This window comes from Rana temporaria, chromosome 3, assembly GCF_905171775.1.
Source record: "Rana temporaria chromosome 3, aRanTem1.1, whole genome shotgun sequence".
Taxonomy (NCBI): Eukaryota; Metazoa; Chordata; class Amphibia; order Anura; family Ranidae; genus Rana; species Rana temporaria.
Window position 1 is genome coordinate 348,718,440 of NC_053491.1, and position 22,582 is coordinate 348,741,021.

The 22,582-nt window shown below is 43.2% G+C and overlaps 1 protein-coding gene across 1 annotated transcript in view; it reads right to left on the minus strand.

Moving 5' to 3' along the window:
* VWF (von Willebrand factor) overlaps positions 1–22,582 on the minus strand; it is a 234,591-nt gene that overhangs the window by 4,445 nt on the left and 207,564 nt on the right. Inside the window, exons 44-49 of the mRNA XM_040345153.1 lie at positions 19,320–19,454; positions 18,405–18,588; positions 16,715–16,755; positions 6,486–6,602; positions 3,810–3,908; positions 1,170–1,298 (exon numbers count right to left, since the gene is read on the minus strand). Coding sequence (XP_040201087.1) covers positions 1,170–1,298; positions 3,810–3,908; positions 6,486–6,602; positions 16,715–16,755; positions 18,405–18,588; positions 19,320–19,454 — 705 coding nt within the window. The remainder of the gene's footprint in view (positions 1–1,169; positions 1,299–3,809; positions 3,909–6,485; positions 6,603–16,714; positions 16,756–18,404; positions 18,589–19,319; positions 19,455–22,582) is intronic.

A 22,582-nucleotide genomic window follows, 5' to 3' on the forward strand; every position in this document is an offset into this window, starting at 1 on the left:
AATGTAAACCGAGCCCACCCAGGTGTGTTACAATAGCGAATAAATATTCGGTATTGTAGCACTGATCCTCCTCCAGGCCAATCAGGACTCGTCACCCGATTGGCTGAAATGACAGTCAATCCTATTGGATGCCTAGGAGGAGGGGAGACGCTGCACAGTGGAAGCTCTCATGATGGAGGAGAGGACACAGGGGCCGCTGCCTGTCACCTGCCACCTAGATGGGGTAAGTGCCGGACCGACCGGCAGAAAGCAAGCGCGGGGGGGGGGGGGTTCCCGCCACAAACATGCCACCACTGGCAAGACCTAAACATTGCATCACCATGAAATCTGTTTAGAAACCAACACTTTAGAAAGTATCAATCTTCTAGGACAGGTATATCCATAGGAAGATCTCCCCACATTTTCTGCAGACATGACAACTGTATAATGTAATATTTGTCAACACTTTTGTTCCGATGATAGTGACCACCATAATAAACAGCAAAGGGGAAATGTTCCAGCTGGGAAACATTTAGTAAAATAAACCTGACAGCGGTCCTATAACCCATTTGAATCCAAAACTTTAAAAACAAATTGGAAAATGGATATACTTTAACATGAACCTTATTCATACTAAACTTAACCCTTTGCCTCAACCTAACCCTAACCCTAAGCCCCGGGGCTATATATAATATCCCAGTGATACTAGCAGTCAAAATACTGATATTTGTTTTTTTAATAGGAAGATAGCTAGATTAGGCAAGAAACTACTACAACGTGATATCGTTTCTTTCTGCCTTCAGAAAGTCAATTTAGTATAGTTAGTCCCCATTCACACCTAGGCGTTTTGTCACCTGTAGTGTGACGCCGCTGCCGCCAGAGGGCTGGAAACACATTGCCCTCTATGGAGATGGTTCACATCTCCACGCCGAACGCCGTACGCCTGCTGCCTGCCGCCTGAAAAAAGGTCCCGGACCTTTTTTTCAGGCGGCTTTCGGCGGGAACCATCTCCATAGAGGGGCACATCCTAGGGGCACATCTAGGCGGACAATCGCGGCGTTTTTTCACCGCAAATCGCGGTACAAAACGCCGCTATTTGCCGCCGCAATTCGCGGGACAAAACGCCGCGATTTCGTCCGCCTAGATGTGAATGGAGCCTTATGCTATCAATGAATTTATACAACACTTACCCCTTCTGCCAAACATTTCTGATGATCAAATGGTGGGCAAGTTGTCACCACAGTTTCCAGGGTCAACTCTCCTTGTTCATCAGCTTTGCAGGTGTAGGTGTTACAGCCATCCCGTATGGATTTGCCGGGCTGGAAAGGAAAGTGTCAATGAAAAAAACAGATAAACAGATGGGATCACCTTTCATTACATCTCCTCATGGTATGCATATGTTTTTCCAGGGGCCCAACATCTTATCCTTTAATAACACTATATTGTTTAGTAGTTTCAACATCTTATCACTTCAAATGTACACTAATTACAGTTGGACTGAATTTGTTTTCCTTTTTAAATGACATCACAGAGAGCTGGATGTTGTTTTCTACACTAGGAATTCACCTGCCTTTGTTGCTATATACTGTATATGTTTTAGTACTTTCATAGTTTAGAGTAAGACCAAAAGGTGGTAAGTTTTTTATAGTGTTTATGTAGTCAAAACTGCTGTTTTTATTTAAAACACCCCAGAGCAGTGGGGGCTAAATTAATAACAACAGTGGCTATTATGATCTTTTACCATTGTGTTTAAACCACTTGCCGACCGCCGCACGCCTATTTACAGAGACAGAATGGCACGGGCAGGCAGATTGGCGAACAGGTACGACCATTTAAATCTGCCGCCTAGCAGCCGTGGGTCCCGGGAACGCGATTGCGGTCGGCAAGGACAGAACAGGGGAATGCCATTGTAAACAAGGCATTCCCCTATTCTGCCTAGTGACACTGTCACTGATGACCATTCCTCGTGATCGAGAATGGTCATCAGTGATGTGTCACGTGTAGCCACGCCCCCTAACAGTAAAAATCACTTCCTAGGGAACACTTAACCCCTGCAGCGCCACCTAGTGGTTAACCCCTTCACTGCCAGTGTCCTTTTCACAGCAATCAGTGCATTTTGTAGCACTGGTCATTGTAAAAATGACAATGGTCCAAAAATGGTATCAAAAGTGTCTGATGTGTCCGCCATAATGTCGCAGTCACGATAAAAATCGATGATCGTCGCCATAACTATTAAAAATGTTTTACACACAGCTCTCCCCGTTCTTCAGCTCCGGGGACCAATCGCAGGACTCCAGCGGCGATCGTGTCCCACGGCCGTGGTCACGGAGCTTCAGACCGGGACCCACGGCTGGGCATTATACAATCACGTACAGGTACGTGATTGTGCACAGCCGTGCCATTCTGCGGATGTATATCGGCGTTAGGCGGTCCTTAAGTGGTTAAAGTGACAACCAGTACTCACATTAGAATCTGTGTTCAACATTTACAAACTGGAGCTGAAGGGCACTTTAAAAGGTTCAACAACATTTTGTAAAAGCCAGTGGGCCCAAGGACCTCATGGCAACTGAATAAAATGATGATGATAATTAATACAGAGTTACAATAATTTGGGTCTTTTAAATCTGTCTGAAGTGTCTCTAGTATCAAGTCCATGCATACTATGAAATTTATATATGCATTCACAATATTTTTTTTCCCGGGAAGAAGCAGCAGGGATGATTTGAAAAAAGTTTACGGCCAGCACTCTATATTTATGTGGATGTTTTACTTACAGCTGCTAAAGCCCTAATTCCAAGATATTGGAAAACCACAATAACACCCACTATCAGGGAATGGCTTTTTAACGTACATAATATCTACGACATGGAGGAAATAAGAACTATAGCCCACGAAAATATAGAGAAATTCAACACTTTATGGAGAGTGTGGTTGGTCTTCAAATATTCTGAAGCATTTAAGACCCTTACGAATACCTGAATTATGAGTGAACCTCTGACAATCTCATGATATATCTAAAATGTATCTATTTATTACTTACTTTTTCCTATACTTTATATCAGGGGTCTCCAAACCTTCTAAACAAAGGGCCAGTTTACTGTCCTTTAGACTTTGGAGGGGCCGTACTGTGTCTATTGGGAATAGAAAAGGTCCCTACGTTGGTGGGAAAAATACAACCCATCATTTGTTTCAGTGGGCATAAGTGTGCCCATCTTCGGTGTCATTGGGCTAAATTATGCCCCATTGTTAAGCTGGGTTGCACAAATCCCCTATCCAAAGTGACTCCCCTCAGTGTTATTGGGAGGAATTGTGCCCCATTGTTGGTGTCATTGGGAAGAATTGTGCCCCATTGTTGGTATCAGTGTATTTGATAGCGCCCCAAGGGCCAGAAAAAAAGCTAGCAAAGGGCCGCATCTGGCCCCCGGGCCGCAGTTTGGAGACCACTGCTTTATATATTCCATTTATATTCTATATCTTCTCTTGATATGGTTATTTTATTTGAATTCAGAACAGGCATAACAGTGTTACGTTGCAATATATTTTCTTATTTTCTGAGCAAATTTACTGAATCGGACAGGACTGTATGACCCGGATGGGTTATTATCTTACATGCAATATAGGTATACTGTACAAACTATTTATGGTAACGGCAATGTAGTATGTTGTATTCCTATTGTAATTTGCTTGACATTGTCTTGATGTACTATGTTCACTGTTTTCCAATAAAACTATATTGTAGTAAAAATATAGTTATATGGAGGAATAAAACATAACCCAAGTCTCCTTTTTTTTCTAATCAAGCAAATTTTACTTAAGGGGTGCAGAATTACCTCTATATTAACTGGATTTCCATTCGTCATCCTGATGGTGCAGGACATCAAAATACATTTGCCACAACAGGCGCCTTTAACTTTTTGCAAAAGATAATTCTGTAATAAAAGAAGGAAACAAGTTTAACCAAGAATAATGTTCAAATGTTTGAGGTTAGGGGCTGCTCCTGTGGTGTTGGGCTTTAAAGAGGAACTGCAGTCTGCTCACATAATTTGTAATAAAAAACATCTTTGCCATTCTGAAGCTTCTGTCCAACCACTTTGAATAGTAGTTTATATATACCGTACTGTGATTCTGTTCTGGCCAAATATGCTGCAGAAATCTCCCTCCACTGAGTCTGGCTGCAACAATTGTAACTGTGGGCAGCTAAAGCTGCTGCCTGTTCACTTCCTGGATTTACACAGAGGCACACCTCCAGCTCTGCAGCCCTGCAGCTTTCATTGGTCCTCTTATGACTCACCCCCCCTACATTCCTGGCAAACTCTCACAAGAGTGAGAAAGAGAGCTGTGCATGATGTCATAAGCCTAGGCTAATAACCAGATACGAAACAGGAAGTGGGCTGTATAAGGTATTTACTGGCAGAAAAAAATGTTTTACTATCGAAAGTTAAAACAACAAGGGCAGAAGATTTAATAGATGGAAAGTTGAAAAAATTACTGAAGGTCCATTTTAAGTGAATTTGTTTCTTTACTTTGTATGGGCAAGTACTAGAATATGGTGAAGAGCGCCTGGTTTCCTATTAGTGGATATGAGGGTTCAGCAATTCTGAAACCCATGCTGTAGCATGGGGGGATCTGAGCAGCTTTCACCTTCCCTACCATAATGGAGTCCAGCTTGGATTTATCATTAAGCATTAGGCAATAGCAATATGCTATATATACAGTGCATTCGGAAAGTATTCACAGCGCTTCACTTTTTCCACATTTTGTTGTGTTGCAGCCTTATTCCAAAATTGATTGAATTCATTATTTCCTCAAATTCTACAAAAAATACCCCATAATGACAATGTGAAAGAAGTTTGTTATGAATATTTTCAAATGTATTAAAAAATAAAAATAAATAATATGTACATAAGTATTCAGCCTTAAAGCAGAGGTTCACCCTAAAAACATGTATTTAACATTCCATTCAGCATAATTCCAACATTTACACTATGCCGTTTTTTTTTTTTGCTATACATACCGTCTTATTGTTATTTTCCACCCGGGTTCCGGGTTCTCACTCCCGCGGGAGTAGGCGTTCCTATGCAGAGGCTAGATGATTGAGGCCTTGTGAAAAACGTCCTCCCGGCGAATAAGGCGCGTCACCAGTTTTCCGAAAGTAGCCGGCTCTATACGGCACCTGTGCAGTCAGCTCTACACGGCAGGCGCAGGCGCCGTATAGCGCCGTATAGAGCCGACTAGCAGTTTGGCTACTTTCGGAAAACTGGTGACGCGCCTTATGCGCCGGGAGGACGTTTTTCACAAGGCCTCAATCATCTAGTCTCTGCATAGGAATGCCTACTCCCGCGGGAGTGAGAACCCGGAAGCCGGGTGGAAAATAACAATAAGACGGTATGTACAGCAAAAAAAAAACGGCATAGTGTAAATGTTGGAATTATGCTGAATGGAATGTTAAATACGTGTTTTTAGGGTGAACCTCCGCTTTAAAATTGAGCTCAGGTGCATCCTGTTTCCACTAAAAATCAATGAGATGTTTCTACAACTTGATTGCAGTCCACCTATTGTAGATTCAGTTGACTGGACATGATTTGGAAAGGAACATACCTGTCTAAATAAGGTCCCAGCATGTCAGCGCAAACCAGACCATGAATTTGAAGGAATTGTCTGTAAACCTCTGAGACAGGATTGTATTGAGGCACAGATCTGGGAAAGGGTACAGAAATATTTCTGCAACATTGAAGGTCCCAATAAGCACAGTGGCCTCAATCATCTGTAAATGGAAGAAGTTTGGAACCACCAGGACTCTTCCAAGAGTGGGCCACCTGGCCAAATTGAGCCATCGTGGGAGAAGGGCCATAGGGAGGTGATCAAGAACCCTATGGACACTGTGACAGAGCTCCAGCATTTATCTGTGGAGAGAGGAGAACCTTGCAGAAGAACAACCATCTCTGCAGCACTCCACCAATCAGGCCTGTATAGTAGAGTGACAGACAAAAGCCACTCCTCAGTAAAAGGCACATGACAGCCCGTGGAGTTTGCCAAAAGGCACCTGAAGGACTCTCAGACCATGAGAAAAAAAATGCTCTGGTCTGATTAAAAGAAAGATTGAACTCTTTGACCTACAGGGGTACCGCTACATGTATACAAACTGTCTGCGTTGCCTTTTATGTACCACTCTCATACAAGACTGAGCATGACAGATTGTGAAAATCCAATTCTGACTGGTGGCTGTGGAAAACACAGACAAATCCTTTGTCAAGACCAGTCACCCTGCACAAGTAGTGAGAACAGCAAGGACCGGTCTTTATCACAGGAAGACATGTTCTATGCTGGATTGTTGCACAGATTTGGGGGAAGTACATAAAGCACACCAAAGATTCAAGAAAGTATAAACTTGGATCTTGTATTTAGACAATAATTGCTTTTTTTGGAGTTCAGCTTTAAGACACTACACAAAATGATGAGTAAGCATTATGTCATCACTTAATAATTATTTATTACATATTCCTTACCCGCGGACAAGGATCACATGTAGTCCGTTGGCAGGACAGTTTATAAGTTGGACTTGGTCCTCTGGAAATGCTACATTCGCAGGAGGAGCATTCATCTAGCATTAACGTCTTCTCAGGCTGGAAAATAAAGTATAAAATGTTGAAGCATAGACGACACACATATTTTCAACACCAGTAACTTGTAAGTACGTTTTTATTACCAATATGTGCAGACGCAATGGGGTTGATTTACTAAAACTGGAGCACGCAAAATCTGGTGCAGATCATCAGAAACCAATCATGCTTTTTTGTTTTTGTCAACCCTTATTTGAACAAGCTGAAGTTAGAAGTGGATTGGCTAGCATGCACAGCTGTACCAGATTTTACACTCTCCAGAGAATGGGGCATTATGGATTAAAACAAATTTATCATAACACATGTATTTACAGGGAAGCTCCGTTTTTTTTGAGGGAGGGATGTATTTTCAGTTGTATCACATAGATGTGTACGTGAAATCAACTTTGATTTAAAATATTGAAATATAGCAATTTTTTACAGCACCGATGCTATCTGATCAAGTAATATTTCACCAATGTGTGTAATATGTTTGAAAAAAATATTTTTAAACATAATAAAAATGTATAAATCCCAGCTGCAGTTCAAAATTGGTGGCAGCCCTTTAAACACTCAAATAATATATACAGTAAGTGAACCATGCTTTGTAAGTATCATAAAGTATGACAATTATTTTTGCTCTGATATGTAAACAATATAATATATATATATATATATATATATATATATATATATATGGTGGTGTGGATCACTGGGAAATCACCTCACTGAATAATTTTGGACTGTTAATGGGAGCACAAATAGCTAAATATTGATTCATCACATTGGAGTTTTCCCTGGATTTTCTATCTGCACTGATTTATGCTTGGAAATAGAAAACACTTTTTTATTGGACTTTATATACTGTATATTGATTTATGCTGTGTTTATATATATTTTTTTTATTTATTGTTTGCATATTAGAGCAAATACAATTCTCATACTTTATGGTAGGTAACAATTTTTGCTCATTACAGCTTTGCAATACTACACAGTGCTTGAGGGCTAATTCACACTACTGTAAGCAAAGTGACTGCTGTTTTTTTCCCAATGCACTAACGCTAAAGAAAGTAATAGAAAAGTAAGCAGTACAATGCACTGATGCTTTAAAGAAAGTAATAGAAAAGTAAGCAGTACAATGCACTGAAACATCACACCTCTGCCTATCAGACTTGATACTGACAGTTGCCCACACAGTAAACTTTGCACTTTACTGTACAAGCAGTATTTACTGCTCCTGTGATGTCTGGGTATCCTATGCAACAGAGAAATGTTCACAGGACAAGAAGTATTGAACACAATTCATTCTACATAATGACTGGTACAGGTATGGCCAACCGAGAAAGCCTTCCTCTGGGGAATGAGGCTGCCTTCCCTAGCAACCAAACATCTGCTGCCAATCTTAATTACTCCCTTGATCTGTGTTATTAAGTAATGCATCTTATTTTTAGTTGAAAAAAATAAAATTAATTTCCAAACAACATGGCCAAGTAGTTGCATGATGTGTTTTTTTACCAAGGTTTCACCAGGTAAGGAACTCCCGTATTTCTAGGTAAACTGCCCATGTAGCAAACCCCTTTATAATTTTAGAAACTCCATTACTACTGTGTGAAAAACAGCTTACTCTCCAGGTGTTGTCATGTCTCTAAGTGCTATGTGTTCATGCAGCAATCATAATCATAGCCATTGTGTGTGGCCATTTCTCTTCCTTAGTTTGTCACGCCCGAGCAGGTCTATACCAGGAAAAAGCTCCCTTGACACAACAGATGCTTCTGTTGTTCATTGTGAGCTGTGTTTTCAGTTGACGTTCCTTATAAGCAAACCTGTAGTCTGCAAGATAGCACTTTTAAAACTGGCCATTAACAGGTAGATTTTCTTGGGGATCTGCCAACAGGGTAAATGAAAAACCCCAAAAATAACAGTTCACACTACTACATCCACACAAATATAATAGCAGGACCTGTCACAGTCAGAATACACTGATCAGCGGCTGCAGCTGCTGATCGACAAAGTTCTCCATCATGAATGACTTCTGTCAAGCAGGGACGGCCACACACTGGACAGAATGCAGGTGGCCCTTGCTGAACCTGTTGAATTCTGATCCCTTTAGGGCCAGCTTTGGGCAGCATATACAGTATCTCACAAAAGTGAGTACACCCCTCACATTTTTTTGTAAATATTTTATTAGCACTTTTCATGTGACAACACTGAAGAAATGCTACTTTGCTACAATGTAAAAAAGTGAGTCTACAGCTTGTATACCATTGTATACCATTGTAAGTTTGTTGTCCCCTCAAAAAACCTCAACACACAGGCATTAATGTCTAAACCACTGGCAACAAAAAAGAGTACACCCCAATTTGCCATTTTCCCTCTCCGGTGTCATGTGACTCGTTAGTGTTACAAGGTCTCAGGCAGGGGTCAAGTCCTGGGGAAAAAAGTGTGGGAACTCACCCAAGATTCCCCACCCGCCTCAAAAAAATTTAAATTGCATGTGTGTGTTTTATGTACTACTTTTTTTTAACAAATAAACTTCCTCAGTCTGCACAACTACTCCCCCCCCATCCCCCAGTCTGCATAACTACTCCCCCCATCCCCCAGTCTGCACAACTACTCCCCCCATCCCCCAGTCTGCACAACTACTCCCCCCATCCCCCAGTCTGCACAACTACTCCCCCCATCCCCCAGTCTGCACAACTACTCCCCCCATCCCCCAGTCTGCACAACTACTCCCCCCATCCCCCAGTCTGCACAACTACTCCCCCCATCCCCCCGTCTGCACAACTACTCCCCCCATCCCCCAGTCTGCACAATTACTCCCCCCATCCCCCAGTCTGCACAACTACTCCCCCCCTCCCCCAGTCTGCACAATTACTCCCCCCATCCCCCAGTCTGCACAACTACTCCCCCCATCCCCCAGTCTGCACAACTACTCCCCCCATCCCCCAGTCTGCACAATTACTCCCCCCATCCCCCAGTCTGCACAACTACTCCCCCCATCCCCCAGTCTGCACAACTACTCCCCCCCTCCCCCAGTCTGCACAATTACTCCCCCCATCCCCCAGTCTGCACAATTACTCCCCCCATCCCCCAGTCTGCACAATTACTCCCCCCATCCCCCAGTCTGCACAACTACTCCCCCCATCCCCCAGTCTGCACAACTACTCCCCCCATCCCCCAGTCTGCACAACTACTCCCCCCATCCCCCAGTCTGCACAATTACTCCCCCCATCCCCCAGTCTGCACAACTACTCCCCCCATCCCCCAGTCTGCACAATTACTCCCCCCATCCCCCAGTCTGCACAACTACTCCCCCCATCCCCCAGTCTGCACAACTACTCCCCCCATCCCCCAGTCTGCACAATTACTCCCCCCATCCCCCAGTCTGCACAACTACTCCCCCCATCCCCCAGTCTGCACAACTACTCCCCCCATCCCCCAGTCTGCACAATTACTCCCCCCATCCCCCAGTCTGCACAATTACTCCCCCCATCCCCCAGTCTGCACAATTACTCCCCCCATCCCCCAGTCTGCACAATTACTCCCCCCATCCCCCAGTCTGCACAACTACTCCCCCCCCATCCCCCAGTCTGCATAACTACTCCCCCCATCCCTCACAATTACTCCCCCCATCCCCCAGTCTGCACAACTACTCCCCCCATCCCCCAGTCTGCACAACTACTCCCCCCATCCCCCAGTCTGCACAACTACTCCCCCCATCCCCCAGTCTGCACAACTACTCCCCCCCATCCCCCAGTCTGCACAACTACTCCCCCCATCCCCCAGTCTGCACAACTACTCCCCCCCATCCCCCATCCCTCACAATTACTCCCTCAGTCTGCACAATTACCGCAACGCCCCCCCCCCCCCCCGTTGCACGGGGAAGAAATGAGAGAGAAGCAGAGGCAAAGAAAAAATAATTCAGGGGGGAGAGGGGGTTTTGCAGATAGCTCACGTACCTTACAACTCTGGTTAGTCATATAAGTCCATGCTGGAGGCTCCATGCAGGCTGGACTGTGGGCGGAAACAAAGGGGAGGAGGAATTTGGATTGGACAGACGGCCGAGTGGGGGATGAGCTAGGAAGACAAGCAGATACAGCCCGACTCGTGTGTGAAACAAACAAGGAGAGGGAGGATGGAAGGGAGCATTATGGCACTTTGGCGCCCCACCTCTGCAGGTGCTAGGGTGAACTGCACCCCACCACTAGAGCCGAGACTTTGTTACGGCAGCCGCTGGAGGAGGAGGAATAGGCGGACCGAGGGAGGGGAGGACAGACGCGCCCCGGTTACTATGGGAACGACGTTCCTGCTGTGGAAAAGGTATAGGAACGTCGTTCCCATGCGTTCCCGCAGGACTCGAGCCCTGGTCTCAGGTGTGAATGGGGAGCAGGTGTGTTAAATTTGGTGTTATCACTCTCACTCTCTCATACTGATTCAAATTTAACATGGCACCTCTGAGGATCTGTAAAAAATAATTGTTTCTCTACATAAAGATGGCCTAGGCTATAGGAAGCTTGCCAAGACCCTGAAACTGAGCTTCAGTGATTTAACAGGACAGGTTCCACTCAGAACAGGCCTTTGGTCGATCAAATAAGTTGAGTGCACTTGCTCAGCGTCATATTCAAAAGTTCGTCTTTGGGAAATAGAAGTAGGAGTTCTGCCAGCTTGGCTGCAGAGGTTGGAGGGGTGGTGGGGTCAGCCTGTCAGTGCTCAGACCATATGCTGCATACACTGCAGCAAATTGGTCTGCATGGCTGTCTTTCCAGAAGGAAACCTCTAAAGATGATGCATAAGAAAGTGCACAAACAGTTTGCTGAAGACAAGCAGACTAAAGACATATGGATTACTGGAACCATGTCCTGTGGTCTGATGGGACCAAGATAAACTTATTTGGTTCAAATTTTGTCAAGTTTGTGTGGCAGAAACCAGGCGAGGAGTACAACGACAAGTGTGTCTTGCCTACAGTCAAGCATGGTGATGGGAGTGTCATGGTCTGGGGCTGCATGAGTGCTGCAGGCACTTGGTAGCTACAGTTCATTGAGGGAACCATGAATGCCAACATGTACTGTGACATACTGAAGCAGAGCATGATCCCCTCCCTGAGAAGGGCAGTATTCCAACATGATAACAACCCCTAACAGACCTCCGAAACGATCAATGCCTTGCTAAAGAAGCTGAGGGTAAAGCTGATGGACTGGCCAAGCATGTCTCCAGACCAAAACCCTATTGAGCATCTGTGGGGTATCCTCAAACGGAAGGTGGAGGAGCGCAAGGTCTCTAACATATACCAGCTTTGTGATGTCATCATGGAGGAGTGGAAGAGGACTCCAGTGGAAACCTGTGAAGCTCTGGTGAACTCCATTCTGGACATTTTCACTTAGGGGTATTCTCACTTTTGTTGCCAGCAGTTTAGACATTAATGGCTGTGTGTTGAGTTATTTTGAGGGGACAGCAAATTTACATTGTTATACAAGCTGTACACTCACTACTTTAAACTGTAGCAAAGTGTAGTTTCTTCAGTGTTGTCGAATAAAATATTTACAAACATGTGAGGGGTGTACTCACTTTTGTGAGATACTGTAAACCATAAAAAAAACATTATCATTTTTATTTCAGTGTTTTTGCATGGTTATACAAGCATTTTCAAGGTATACGCATATACATGCTTTAGGCATTTTTGTTTTTGCTAATGGAAAACACAAGGGGGAGGAGACCAGTCCTTTTAAGCTAAAAACACCTGAAATATGCATATGCAAATGCCCAAATCTGCTTTAAAAGTAGCTCACATAGCTTTTGGAGCAACAGAAGTTGAGCTACAGGCATTTATGCACTAATATGTGAAAAGCCACCTGTCACGATCGCTACCGTGCCAAACAGACAGCGAGGCGTGGTCATCCCCCAGTTTGCTCTGGGTGGAATTGAACCCAGGGCCTCTCCGTTGCTGGTCCAGGTCTTTGCTTCTGAGCCACTGCTCACTGATATTCTTTTTGCTGTCCGTCGGAGCCTGGTTCTGAACTCGTGCTACTTTGGACCAATCAGTGGCCTGAGCGGCCTATTTAAGCCAGCCCCTTCCTCTTTGCAAATGGCTGGTTCGTTACAGCTTCTGGATTTACCTTGCTGCTGAAAACCTTGTTTGGATATCTTGTTTACCTGACCCTTGGCCTGCTTTTGGATTGTCGCTTTCTGTAACCCTTTGACCCTGGCTCGGACTTGGACTACCTGATCTCTTTATTCCCTGACCTTTGGCTTTGGACTTTGGATATTCTGCTTGCTTCAGCCCCTGACCCCGGCTCGTTCCTGGTATTATCTTCAACCTTGCCCCCGTGGGCACCTTCTGTTTAGACTATTTCCTGTGTGCTTCTGAACAGCCTCCAGTGAGCTTCGGCTATCCAGTTCCCAGTCCACCTTGGCATCTCGGCCTCGGTAAGTAATGTTCCTGACAATACGAACCAGCCCCGATGTCTGAGGCCGACAGGGCACGCTCACCCTTTGAAGCCCTGTGTCAACAGGTGTCTGTATTGACTGATGCCGTTCAAAAACTGCAAGAAGGTAAGCCCTTACATAATGGACTGACCAATAACATGGAGTCCACGGACTCGTACAAAATGCTCACCTCCTTGGCTCTGCAAGTCTCCAGCCTGAACCATACCATTCTGGAGCTACAACAAGAAGTTCAAATATTTAAAGGGACAGCACGCCCAGCCCCGGAACCAGCATATTCTGAGCCGTTTGTTGTCATGCCAGAGAAATTTGATGGTAGCCGTGCATCCTTCTTGTGTTTTAAAACTGATTGTGAGCTGTTGTTTACCCTTAAACCTAGGACCTATGCCACGGACTATGTTAAGGTTCGTGCTTCCATCAACTTGCTAACAGGGCAGATCAAATCATGGGCTCATCTGCTGTTGCAGGAAAAGAGTCCAGTCTTGGACAGCTGGGAAACGTTCATGTCTGCTCTGGACTCATACATTCCTGTTTCCAAGAAGACCAGCACTTCCAGGTCTGCTCTCAGTTCACGTGGCCTACGGGTATCCAGGGACAGGAAGCCCCAGTACAGTTATGACATCGAGCCAGCCCAGTATGTGCCAAGCTATGAAGCTCTGTATGTGCCCAGCCACGAAGCTCCCCCACCACAAAGTCTTGACATTCCTGTGGATGCACACACGCCTACCTTGGAGGATGAGGAACCCATGCAAATCGGGGCCATCCGGTCCAGCCTATCTAAGACAGAAAGAGAGCGGAGGAGAGGCTTTGGACTTTGTTTTTATTGTGGTGCTAGCGGGCACCTTATATCTCTCTGCCCAACTCGTCCATCTCGGCCAAAGGTTCTTCAGGTGGGTACTATTGGGAGTTTTTTCTATACCTCAGAAACTGTACCTACCTTCCCAGTTGAAGTTCCGGCTCCAGTATCTCCAGTTCCGGTTTCTGTGTCTCCAGTTCCTGTGTCCCCAGTTCCTGTGTCTCCAGTTCCAGTTCCTGTGTCTCCAGTTCCTGTGTCTCCAGTTCCAGTGTCTCCAGTTCCAGTGTCTCGGGTTGAAGTTCCTGTGTCTCCGGCTCCAGTGTCCCCAGTTGAAGTTTCAGCTCCGGTGTCCCCAAGTGAAGTTCTTCCACCTGACTGTACATATGCCTCAAATGGTATTATGGTCCGTAAGCAGGATCTAGTAGTGTTTGAACAAGCTTTGCAAGCGGTGAGTGCACCCCCTACCAGAACTTCAAAAGCAACGAAGTCCAAAAAGAAAAAGAAAAAGTCTTCGGACTCTGTTGTTGGTGCTTTGTTTCCCCATGGTTTGGATGAGAACTGTGTGTATGGCATGGATGCCTATGGCAACATATCTCTCCTGTCGGACGATGTGTTTAGCTACTCTAGTGAAGAGGGTGGTTTGGACTTTACAGACTGTGCCTATGAGGAAGCTCCTTCCAACGCCCGGAGGGCGTTTTTAAGGGGGGGGGAACTGTCACGATCGCTACCATGCCAAACAGACAGCGAGGCGTGGTCGTCCCCCAGTTTGCTCTGGGTGGAATTGAACCCAGGGCCTCTCCGTTGCTGGTCCAGGTCTTTGCCTCTGAGCCACTGCTCAGTGATATTCTTCTTGCTGTCCGTCGGAGCCTGGTTCTGAACTCGTGCTACTTTGGACCAATCAGTGGCCTGAGCGGCCTATTTAAGCCAGCCCCTTCCTCTTTGCAAATGGCTGGTTCGTTACAGCTTCTGGATTTACCTTGTTGCTGAAAACCTTGTTTGGATATCTTGTTTACCTGACCCTTGGCCTGCTTTTGGATTGTCGCTTTCTGTAACCCTTTGACCCTGGCTCGGACTTGGACTACCTGATCTCTTTATTCCCTGACCTTGGGCTTTGGACTTTGGATATTCTGCTTGCTTCAGCCCCTGACCCAGGCTCGTTCCTGGTATTATCTCCAACCTTGTTTCCCGTGGGCACCTTCTGTTTAGACTATTTCCTGTGTGCTTCTGAACAGCCTCCAGTGAGCTTCGGCTATCCAGTTCCTGGTCCACCTTGGCATCTCGGCCTCGGTAAGTAACGTTCCTGACACCACCACTGCTATACAAAATGCTCATATGTTAATGTAGCCTTAATCCTGCATTCACACCTGAGGAGAGCATATTCCTGGGGATTTTGAAGCATTTTTTTCAGGCGTATTACAGGCGTTTTACAAGCGTTTTTACACATACATCAACCTTTGAGCAAATGGGAGAAGAGCAGTTTGAAGGAGGAGAAGATTTTCAGATATACAAAATGCATGAAAACATGCATATCATGTGTTTACATGCACACCTAATGAAGATAATGTGACTAAAAACATCTCAATACTCTCAATAAAAAAAAAAGTGTGAACAAGGACAATTAGAAAGAATGAGATTCTCCATGGTAAGAACAGTCGGACATGGGGAAAAGAGCAGAAAAAACACTCATAATATGAACCTCAAAGTACATGGTTTTAGTTATCTTCTAGAGAGCTACAGGAGCATGGAAACCTTGGGAAATACTGAATCCACCTAAGAAGCTGGTGCTTAACCCTGTTTTCTACCTCCTGAACCATGCTATTGAACAAAGTGATGAATGGGTTGGCTGATAAATTTGAAAGCATCAAAGGTGAAGGAAAGCACTTAAAGCGGAGGTTCACCCTAATAACATGTATATCTGACCTCTCCATGTTCGGTTTCTTTTGGAAACCCGTAACTTGTGCGCGCCTACGCAATACGGGGGGGGGGGCCTTAACCGCCGGGGGAACAGACGTCAGTCATCTGGGCGACCTCCCAGATGACAATCCCCCTAGGCATAGAAACACCTACTCCCGCGGGGAGAAGTAGATTGAAAAGGTGGATTACAAGGTACGTAAAGCATAAAAATAAATAAAAATTGCGGACTATACTTGTTACGAATGTAAGGAAGTTGGTCAGATATACATGTTATTAGGGTGAACCTCTGCTTTAACTGAAGTCAGTATTTGCATATTAGAGCTTCCTGGATTTCATGTCTCTCGAGGTACAATAGAAGATATTTAACCCTATGTAAAACCACCTAAAGATACCTGCTATAAAAATTAAGAATACATACTGTACATGAATAGAATTGTAGTGTCACTTTAGGTTTGACAGACTAAACTCGAATGGATTAGAAATTGTTTAAAGTATAACTAAAGTTGAAACTTTTAGTTTTAATTAGAGTGGAGATGGATTAGAACACCTGTCCGTTTTTATTGATGTCTGTGCCCAGTTCAGAGAGATTCGCCCTCTGTTTGTCTGCTTCCCTTACTATACCCATATTGGAAAAGAAAAAGTTTCTTTATGCCTCGTACACACGATCAGGCTTTTGACCGACCAAACTCACATCGGAATTCCGACGGAATTCCATCGGAGGAAAAGAGAACATTTCCGATGGAAAAACTCTGATGGGCATGCACACGGTCGGAATTTCCGATGGAAAAAGTCTGTCTGACGTTTTTCATCGAAAATTCCGATAGTGTGTACGAGGCATTAGGTGCCCATTAAAAACGTAAAACTTATTAATGACACAAATATGAATTGTATATCCCCCAAACTGCTTCTGCCTTTTTTTTATCCAGTTAACAGATGACTTTTGCTTTATTTAAATAAAGCTTTAATTAAATAAATCTTTTCTTACCCCAATAATAGTTCCATTGAGAAGACAGCCCGGGATGCGATCTGAGAAATACAGATTATAATTTCAAAACATTTTACTTAGTACAATCAACTACAGAAACAGGGTCCTCTAGAACATAAGGCAATGTTGCCAAAGTGTACCCCTGGCCTGAGATGAATGGAGCTTACATGCCCACTTTCTTTGTGACTGAGCTGGTGTAGGGAGCAGAAATGACATGCAATAAAGCGAGGTGGAGGTGGAGATGGTTTTGTAACTATTGGTATGGTAAAAAAGAGCCAGATTTGTATTAATATTTTGCTTACCAAATTTGTTGTTGGGAATAAAAGTAGTTCATAAATAATAAAAACTGCAGTGTAATCACTATGGCTGGGATGTCAGTTTGACAGCTTGGTCCTAAGACAGCTGGGATTATACAGGCTTCTCCCCAGCTGGACCCTCTTTAGACTGCATATAAATAAGTATTTTTTTTTAAGAGAGGCTCAAAGTAAAAAAAAATACCAGGATTGGTCAATTTGTAGAGAATAGGAGAGCTGCAGAAGGCATACTGGGTGGGTTTGGGAGAGGCGGCAAAGCCGTTGGAACCAATGGACGTAAAATAAACTTCCCACCCTCCCCACCCTTTGCATTGGATTTCTTTTAGTGTTGGTCATAATGTAATGGCGGTTGCGGTCATCCGAGACATTCATATTTTCTGTAATAGTTCAAAGTAGGGACCCATCTAAGGCATGGAGTCCTCTGTTGTATCCCAGTTAATGGTGGGTTAACTGGGAAGTTGTAACTAGGTGGTATTTGTGGAAAGTTGGGTTCTATCCGAGTTAGGGTAGTGTGGCTAGGGATGTTTAAGTAGTTACGCAGACACAAACCTGATGTTGGTTCATTGTACCTCCTAAGATCAGCAACCTTTATGTTATGGTTATTTGAGTATGATTATTATTATTATTATTATTATTATTATTATTATTATTATTATTATTATTTGAAAGAAATGTTACCATTTGGTAATTTGTTAATAAATGGCACTGCGGCCAAAATGTCTCCATGGTATTGTTCTCATCATTTGAGTACAAGGGGGATAATTTGGGTATAGGTAGTGGTACCTTTTGCTAAGGGGTTGTGAACAATTGTAAAACCCTAGTCATGTATTGTAGTGCTATTTCTATGTAAATTACTTATGAATTTCCCCAATCTCTAAGAAATGACAGATATATCTTGTGGTGATGATGTCACCATTACCAAGTAATACATTTCATTTCAACTACTGGCCTTTACATCAACTACCTTGCAGGGAGTCTGACATGTAACAAATCACTGTAGTGCATAACTGGGTGCTAACCAAAAAAAAAATGTTTTTGTTTGCTCAAGTAACTGGTCTGTGAATTTCCGCAGACCAGACAATGATCAATAGAAGGGACTTTGATTGATTTAAAACACACTACACTTTCAGACAGGGACAAAAACAGGGGTAAATATGGATGTGCACCCAGCATCAAATCCCTGGCTACAATTAAAATGGTTCCCTGTTGTGTAAAAAGTCTGCTAAGTGCATAATGATTATAAAAAAATTAGTCCTGTTATTTTTATATAATTTAAAAACAAAATTATATCAATCACAGATATTTTTAACAAATATTTGCCTCCCCCACAAAATAGATGTCAAGGTAACAGATTTAAAAAAAAAATGGAGACTCACCACAACGGCAAGTGGGACAGCACTCTGCTCCATGAACACACTTCAGTTCATAACCACTTGGGCAGTTCTTGGTCTCAATGTCAGAGCAAGACACATTCTTCTGAAGAGTAAACACTTCTCCATTCACTTGTGTACATTCATTAAAGATGCAAGGATCCAATGGAGATGCCCACCGTGCACCGACCTGCAGCAAGCCAAAATGATCAATGTAGAGGTGAAATGTACATGATTCTATTTCCGTCAGCTTGTAAAATTAAGCTTGATGGGCTGTTTTGTTAAATATTATCATAAGATTTTTATATATATACACACAGTATATGTATGTGTGTATATATATATATATATATATATATATATATATATATATATATATATATATATATATATATACTGTATCAATCAATCATATCAATCATTTTCTGCAGTCCTAAAACCTTCAAATTACTAGTAACTATTATAAAAGATTACAATGGGCGCTATAGTTAACCAACACAGGTCTGGGTAGCAGGACCACTAGGGAAGGTGCTTTCTGGTATGTCCACAAACCCAGAGCTCTACTCATCAACAAGGCAGTGGTTTTAGTTTTAGAAATAAGAACACAAGGTGGGACTTTGAGCAAAGCATGTCGTTGATTCGAATACAGTGGTAGATATGCCCTGTGCTTCTGGATCCGCCTGGTTTGCCGCCCCTGTGATGTGTGTCGCCTCTGGACCAGTCCCCTCAGCTCCCGACAGTGATGTCTTTCGGTGGTCCGTGGTCCCTGCCAATGTGCCTCTAGCTGTATGCTTTCTTGTAAGTAATCTACCTGGGGGGCCCACTTAATTTCCCTCCCCTTCTATTGCTCTCTGCTTGCTCTTTTGAGCACAGCTTCCAGAGTTTTGTTTCTCTTTAAAAATCAAAAATAAATTTACTTACACTATAAAAATGGCTTGTGCTCTCAGATTCATCAAAATCTCCTTTATGTCCTGCAAAGTGAGGCATCTCTTGTTCACACACTGCCCGCTTACATGTCCCACAGCACTCGTTTTCCTGCGTCACATATCTGAAACCCTAAAAAAGATTAAAGCTCATTAGTAAAAAAAATAAAAATATCTAATTTCATATTGACTGCTTTCAACAAGTTATAATTTTTCACAAAATAGTCTCTTTAAATTCAAGGAGCATGTACTACAAAGTATTTCAGTATATCCATTATATGTACTGTTTTAGTGTAGATTAGTAGTTTTTATTCTCTGTTTTCCTGTCTGCTTTATAGGTCCAGATTCATCAAGCTGTACTAGCTGCATTTAAAGCACCTTGAAGTGCAATTGAAGTGTTACTAAATGAACCACATATTGCTATAGGAAAAACTCATTGCCCCAAAAAATACAATAAGATTTGTGATGCATGGTGTTCTTCTCTTACCAAAATTAACGACTAAAATGTCGTGCAGAGTTAGAGTTGATCGGTGACCTAGGATAAGAAGTACCTTTACATATTATGACCCGGGTTATTACTTGCTGGTGTTGCAATCTCTTAAGATCCCAGGAGAGAATTTGGCATTGATTTTTATTTTTGTATCATAAACAATGTTTTATACATGACTTTATTTGACTTGTTTCATGTTTATCAAAATGCACTTAGATTTTTCATACAAAAGTTATTCCTTCATTCGATATTCCTCTTTTTATATTTCCGTCATGAAAAAATTCATGTATTTTCAACTGTTTGCCTTAAAAGATAAAATAACAAAGCAGCTTTCTGCTGCAAAACTCACCTTCAATCTGGAGCTGTCTCAAGAAATACTGCTTTCTTTTGGGTTGAATCATGGCTGGCATCATTCAACCCACCACCTTTGTGCCAAGGCTGTCATAGACCCATTCCCGGTCTGTAACTGGACAGTGAAGGAGAAACAGCACAGTGATAAGATCATCTTTCTGTCACTCTACTTTCTCTTAACAATATGCTCCTTGTCAGTACATGAACTAAGTGGTGCTGCTTCTTTCTCCCCCCTTTTTAGCTCTGGTGTACAGGAACTTCAAGAGAGTGATGCCAAGTCAAATTTAGGGACTTAGACTGGTCATACCAGATTTGAATCTTGGCCAGTTCAGTAGGAACCAGCCGAGATTCAAACAGTTAATGTGCGGGCTGAATGTACCAAGTTGATCGATCTATCAACTTGGCTACAACCAGCCTGCTCGATTCTCTTGCAATTATCGCTAGTGGCTGCTATAGGTACGGCTTCCCCCGTTAGGTGAAGACAATTGCTGAATCCCCTCTCAGTACTGTCTGTTTTTTTTTTCCAACAATAGATTTTTATTGAAGTTTATCATATTTTTTTTTTTCAACAATAGATTTTTATTGAAGTTTATCATATCGAGCAAGTTTCTTTCCTGCGGACGCTCTCTGATGCTTCCCTCATATACAATGTACAGGGATGCCAGAATTTTCCTTTCCTCTTCTTTATTGAGCTAGTATGTAAGTATAAGGCCCCTTTCACATTAGCGGACCGTTCGTCCGTTTATTACAAGTCCGTTTACGGACTTGTAATGCATCCCTATGGGATCGCGTCCGTTAGCGGATGGAGCATCCGCTAACGTCCGCAACCATCCGCGTCCGTCAGGATCCGTTTTTTCGGACGGAAGAAAACCCTATTTTTCTTCCGTCCGGCGGAATGTATCGGATGAAGACAGACAGACGGTCCGTCTTCATCCGATTCCCCATAGGGGAGAGCGGAGGAAAGACAGGGCGGTCTCTGCACAGTGTGCGGGGACCGCCCTGTCCGCCGACAGCTCAGCGGGGATTACGGAGGATCCCCGCTGAGCCGACGGACACACACGGAGCGGACACAAAAACGGTCCGCTCCGTGTGAAAGAGGCCTTAGGGTTTTACCCCTTTAATAACCTTTCTGGTATATGCCCACCACATATATTAATTATTTTAGTTTCTTCATATAATAAATCTAGATTCCCTTTTCTGCATCTACTCCTGAAAAGATGGAGACCAATCCATGAAACATGTAGAGTTATAGGATGCTTAGAACATATGTTTGGATTGTCTTGTTATGAAGTTTGGTGTTTGGTTTTATCTATGAAATGTTATTTAAACTTACATAGTCCTATGGTACTATGATGAATTAGTCAATATGACTAATTAAATGTTTTTACGCACATTCCATCATGTCTGTATATTGTCTACTATATTGTATTTTGTTATCATGCAATAAAATAACTATTATATGTATATAATTGATTGTTCATTATGATTGGCCTCATTTAAAGTCCCCTAAACCTATGCTCTCTTCATTTCTTTCCTGCAACCCATGGTTGCAGGAAAGAAATTTGCACCAAGCCATACACTGCTTTTGCATGAAACAAAATAAATGTAATGATTTATCAATGAATTCAGAACTACTTTCATTCGTATTTTTTCATCTGCCTGGAGTCCAGTTTTAAAGAAATACAGTTGCGTTGCTTTTGCTACAAAAAAAATGCATTTTTAGCATTTTCATGTAAGTAGCGAAGTAAAAATAGCAATCCAGACACACTGAGAACAAATGAGGAAGACTACAGCAATATGAATTAAGAGAACCCAAAAGCAAATACACTTTGGGAACATGATACAATTTTGCCTTAAGGCTCGGTTCGCACGGCTTTGCATTACAGTTGCGGGATCGCACTGCTCTTGCAAGGCACACAGGGCTCATTCTGAATGGCAGCCCCACGCATTTCAGCCCACAACACGTTTACGGATGCAGGAAAAGTCATGACCATGCGGTTTTCCTGCAGTTGAGTTCTTAAAAAGGTGCATATACCTTTTTTTGTGTGTTTCGCATTGGATATCAATGCTTAGTCATAGCTACGACTAAGCATTGATATCCAATGCGAAACGCGTCAGGTGTTTTTCCCACTGTGTGCTGATACCTGTAGTGCATTTTTCCTTTACCCAATAAAGGACACGTCTTTTTAAGAAATTGGAGTGCGGCTGTCCATATCTTTCCTCTTTTGCATATCCTGTGCATTGCCGGCACCCATTGGTTTCTGAGTGGACATTGATTGTTCTAGTGTGCTCACCTGGAGCGGCAGCCTTCCTGCCTGTTTATTGAAATGCATGGGCTGCCGTGCCTGAGCAAACGTGTGATGCCCAGCCCGCATTAGTGTGAACCAAGCCTAAAGTAGTATTAAACCCAAAAACAAAAA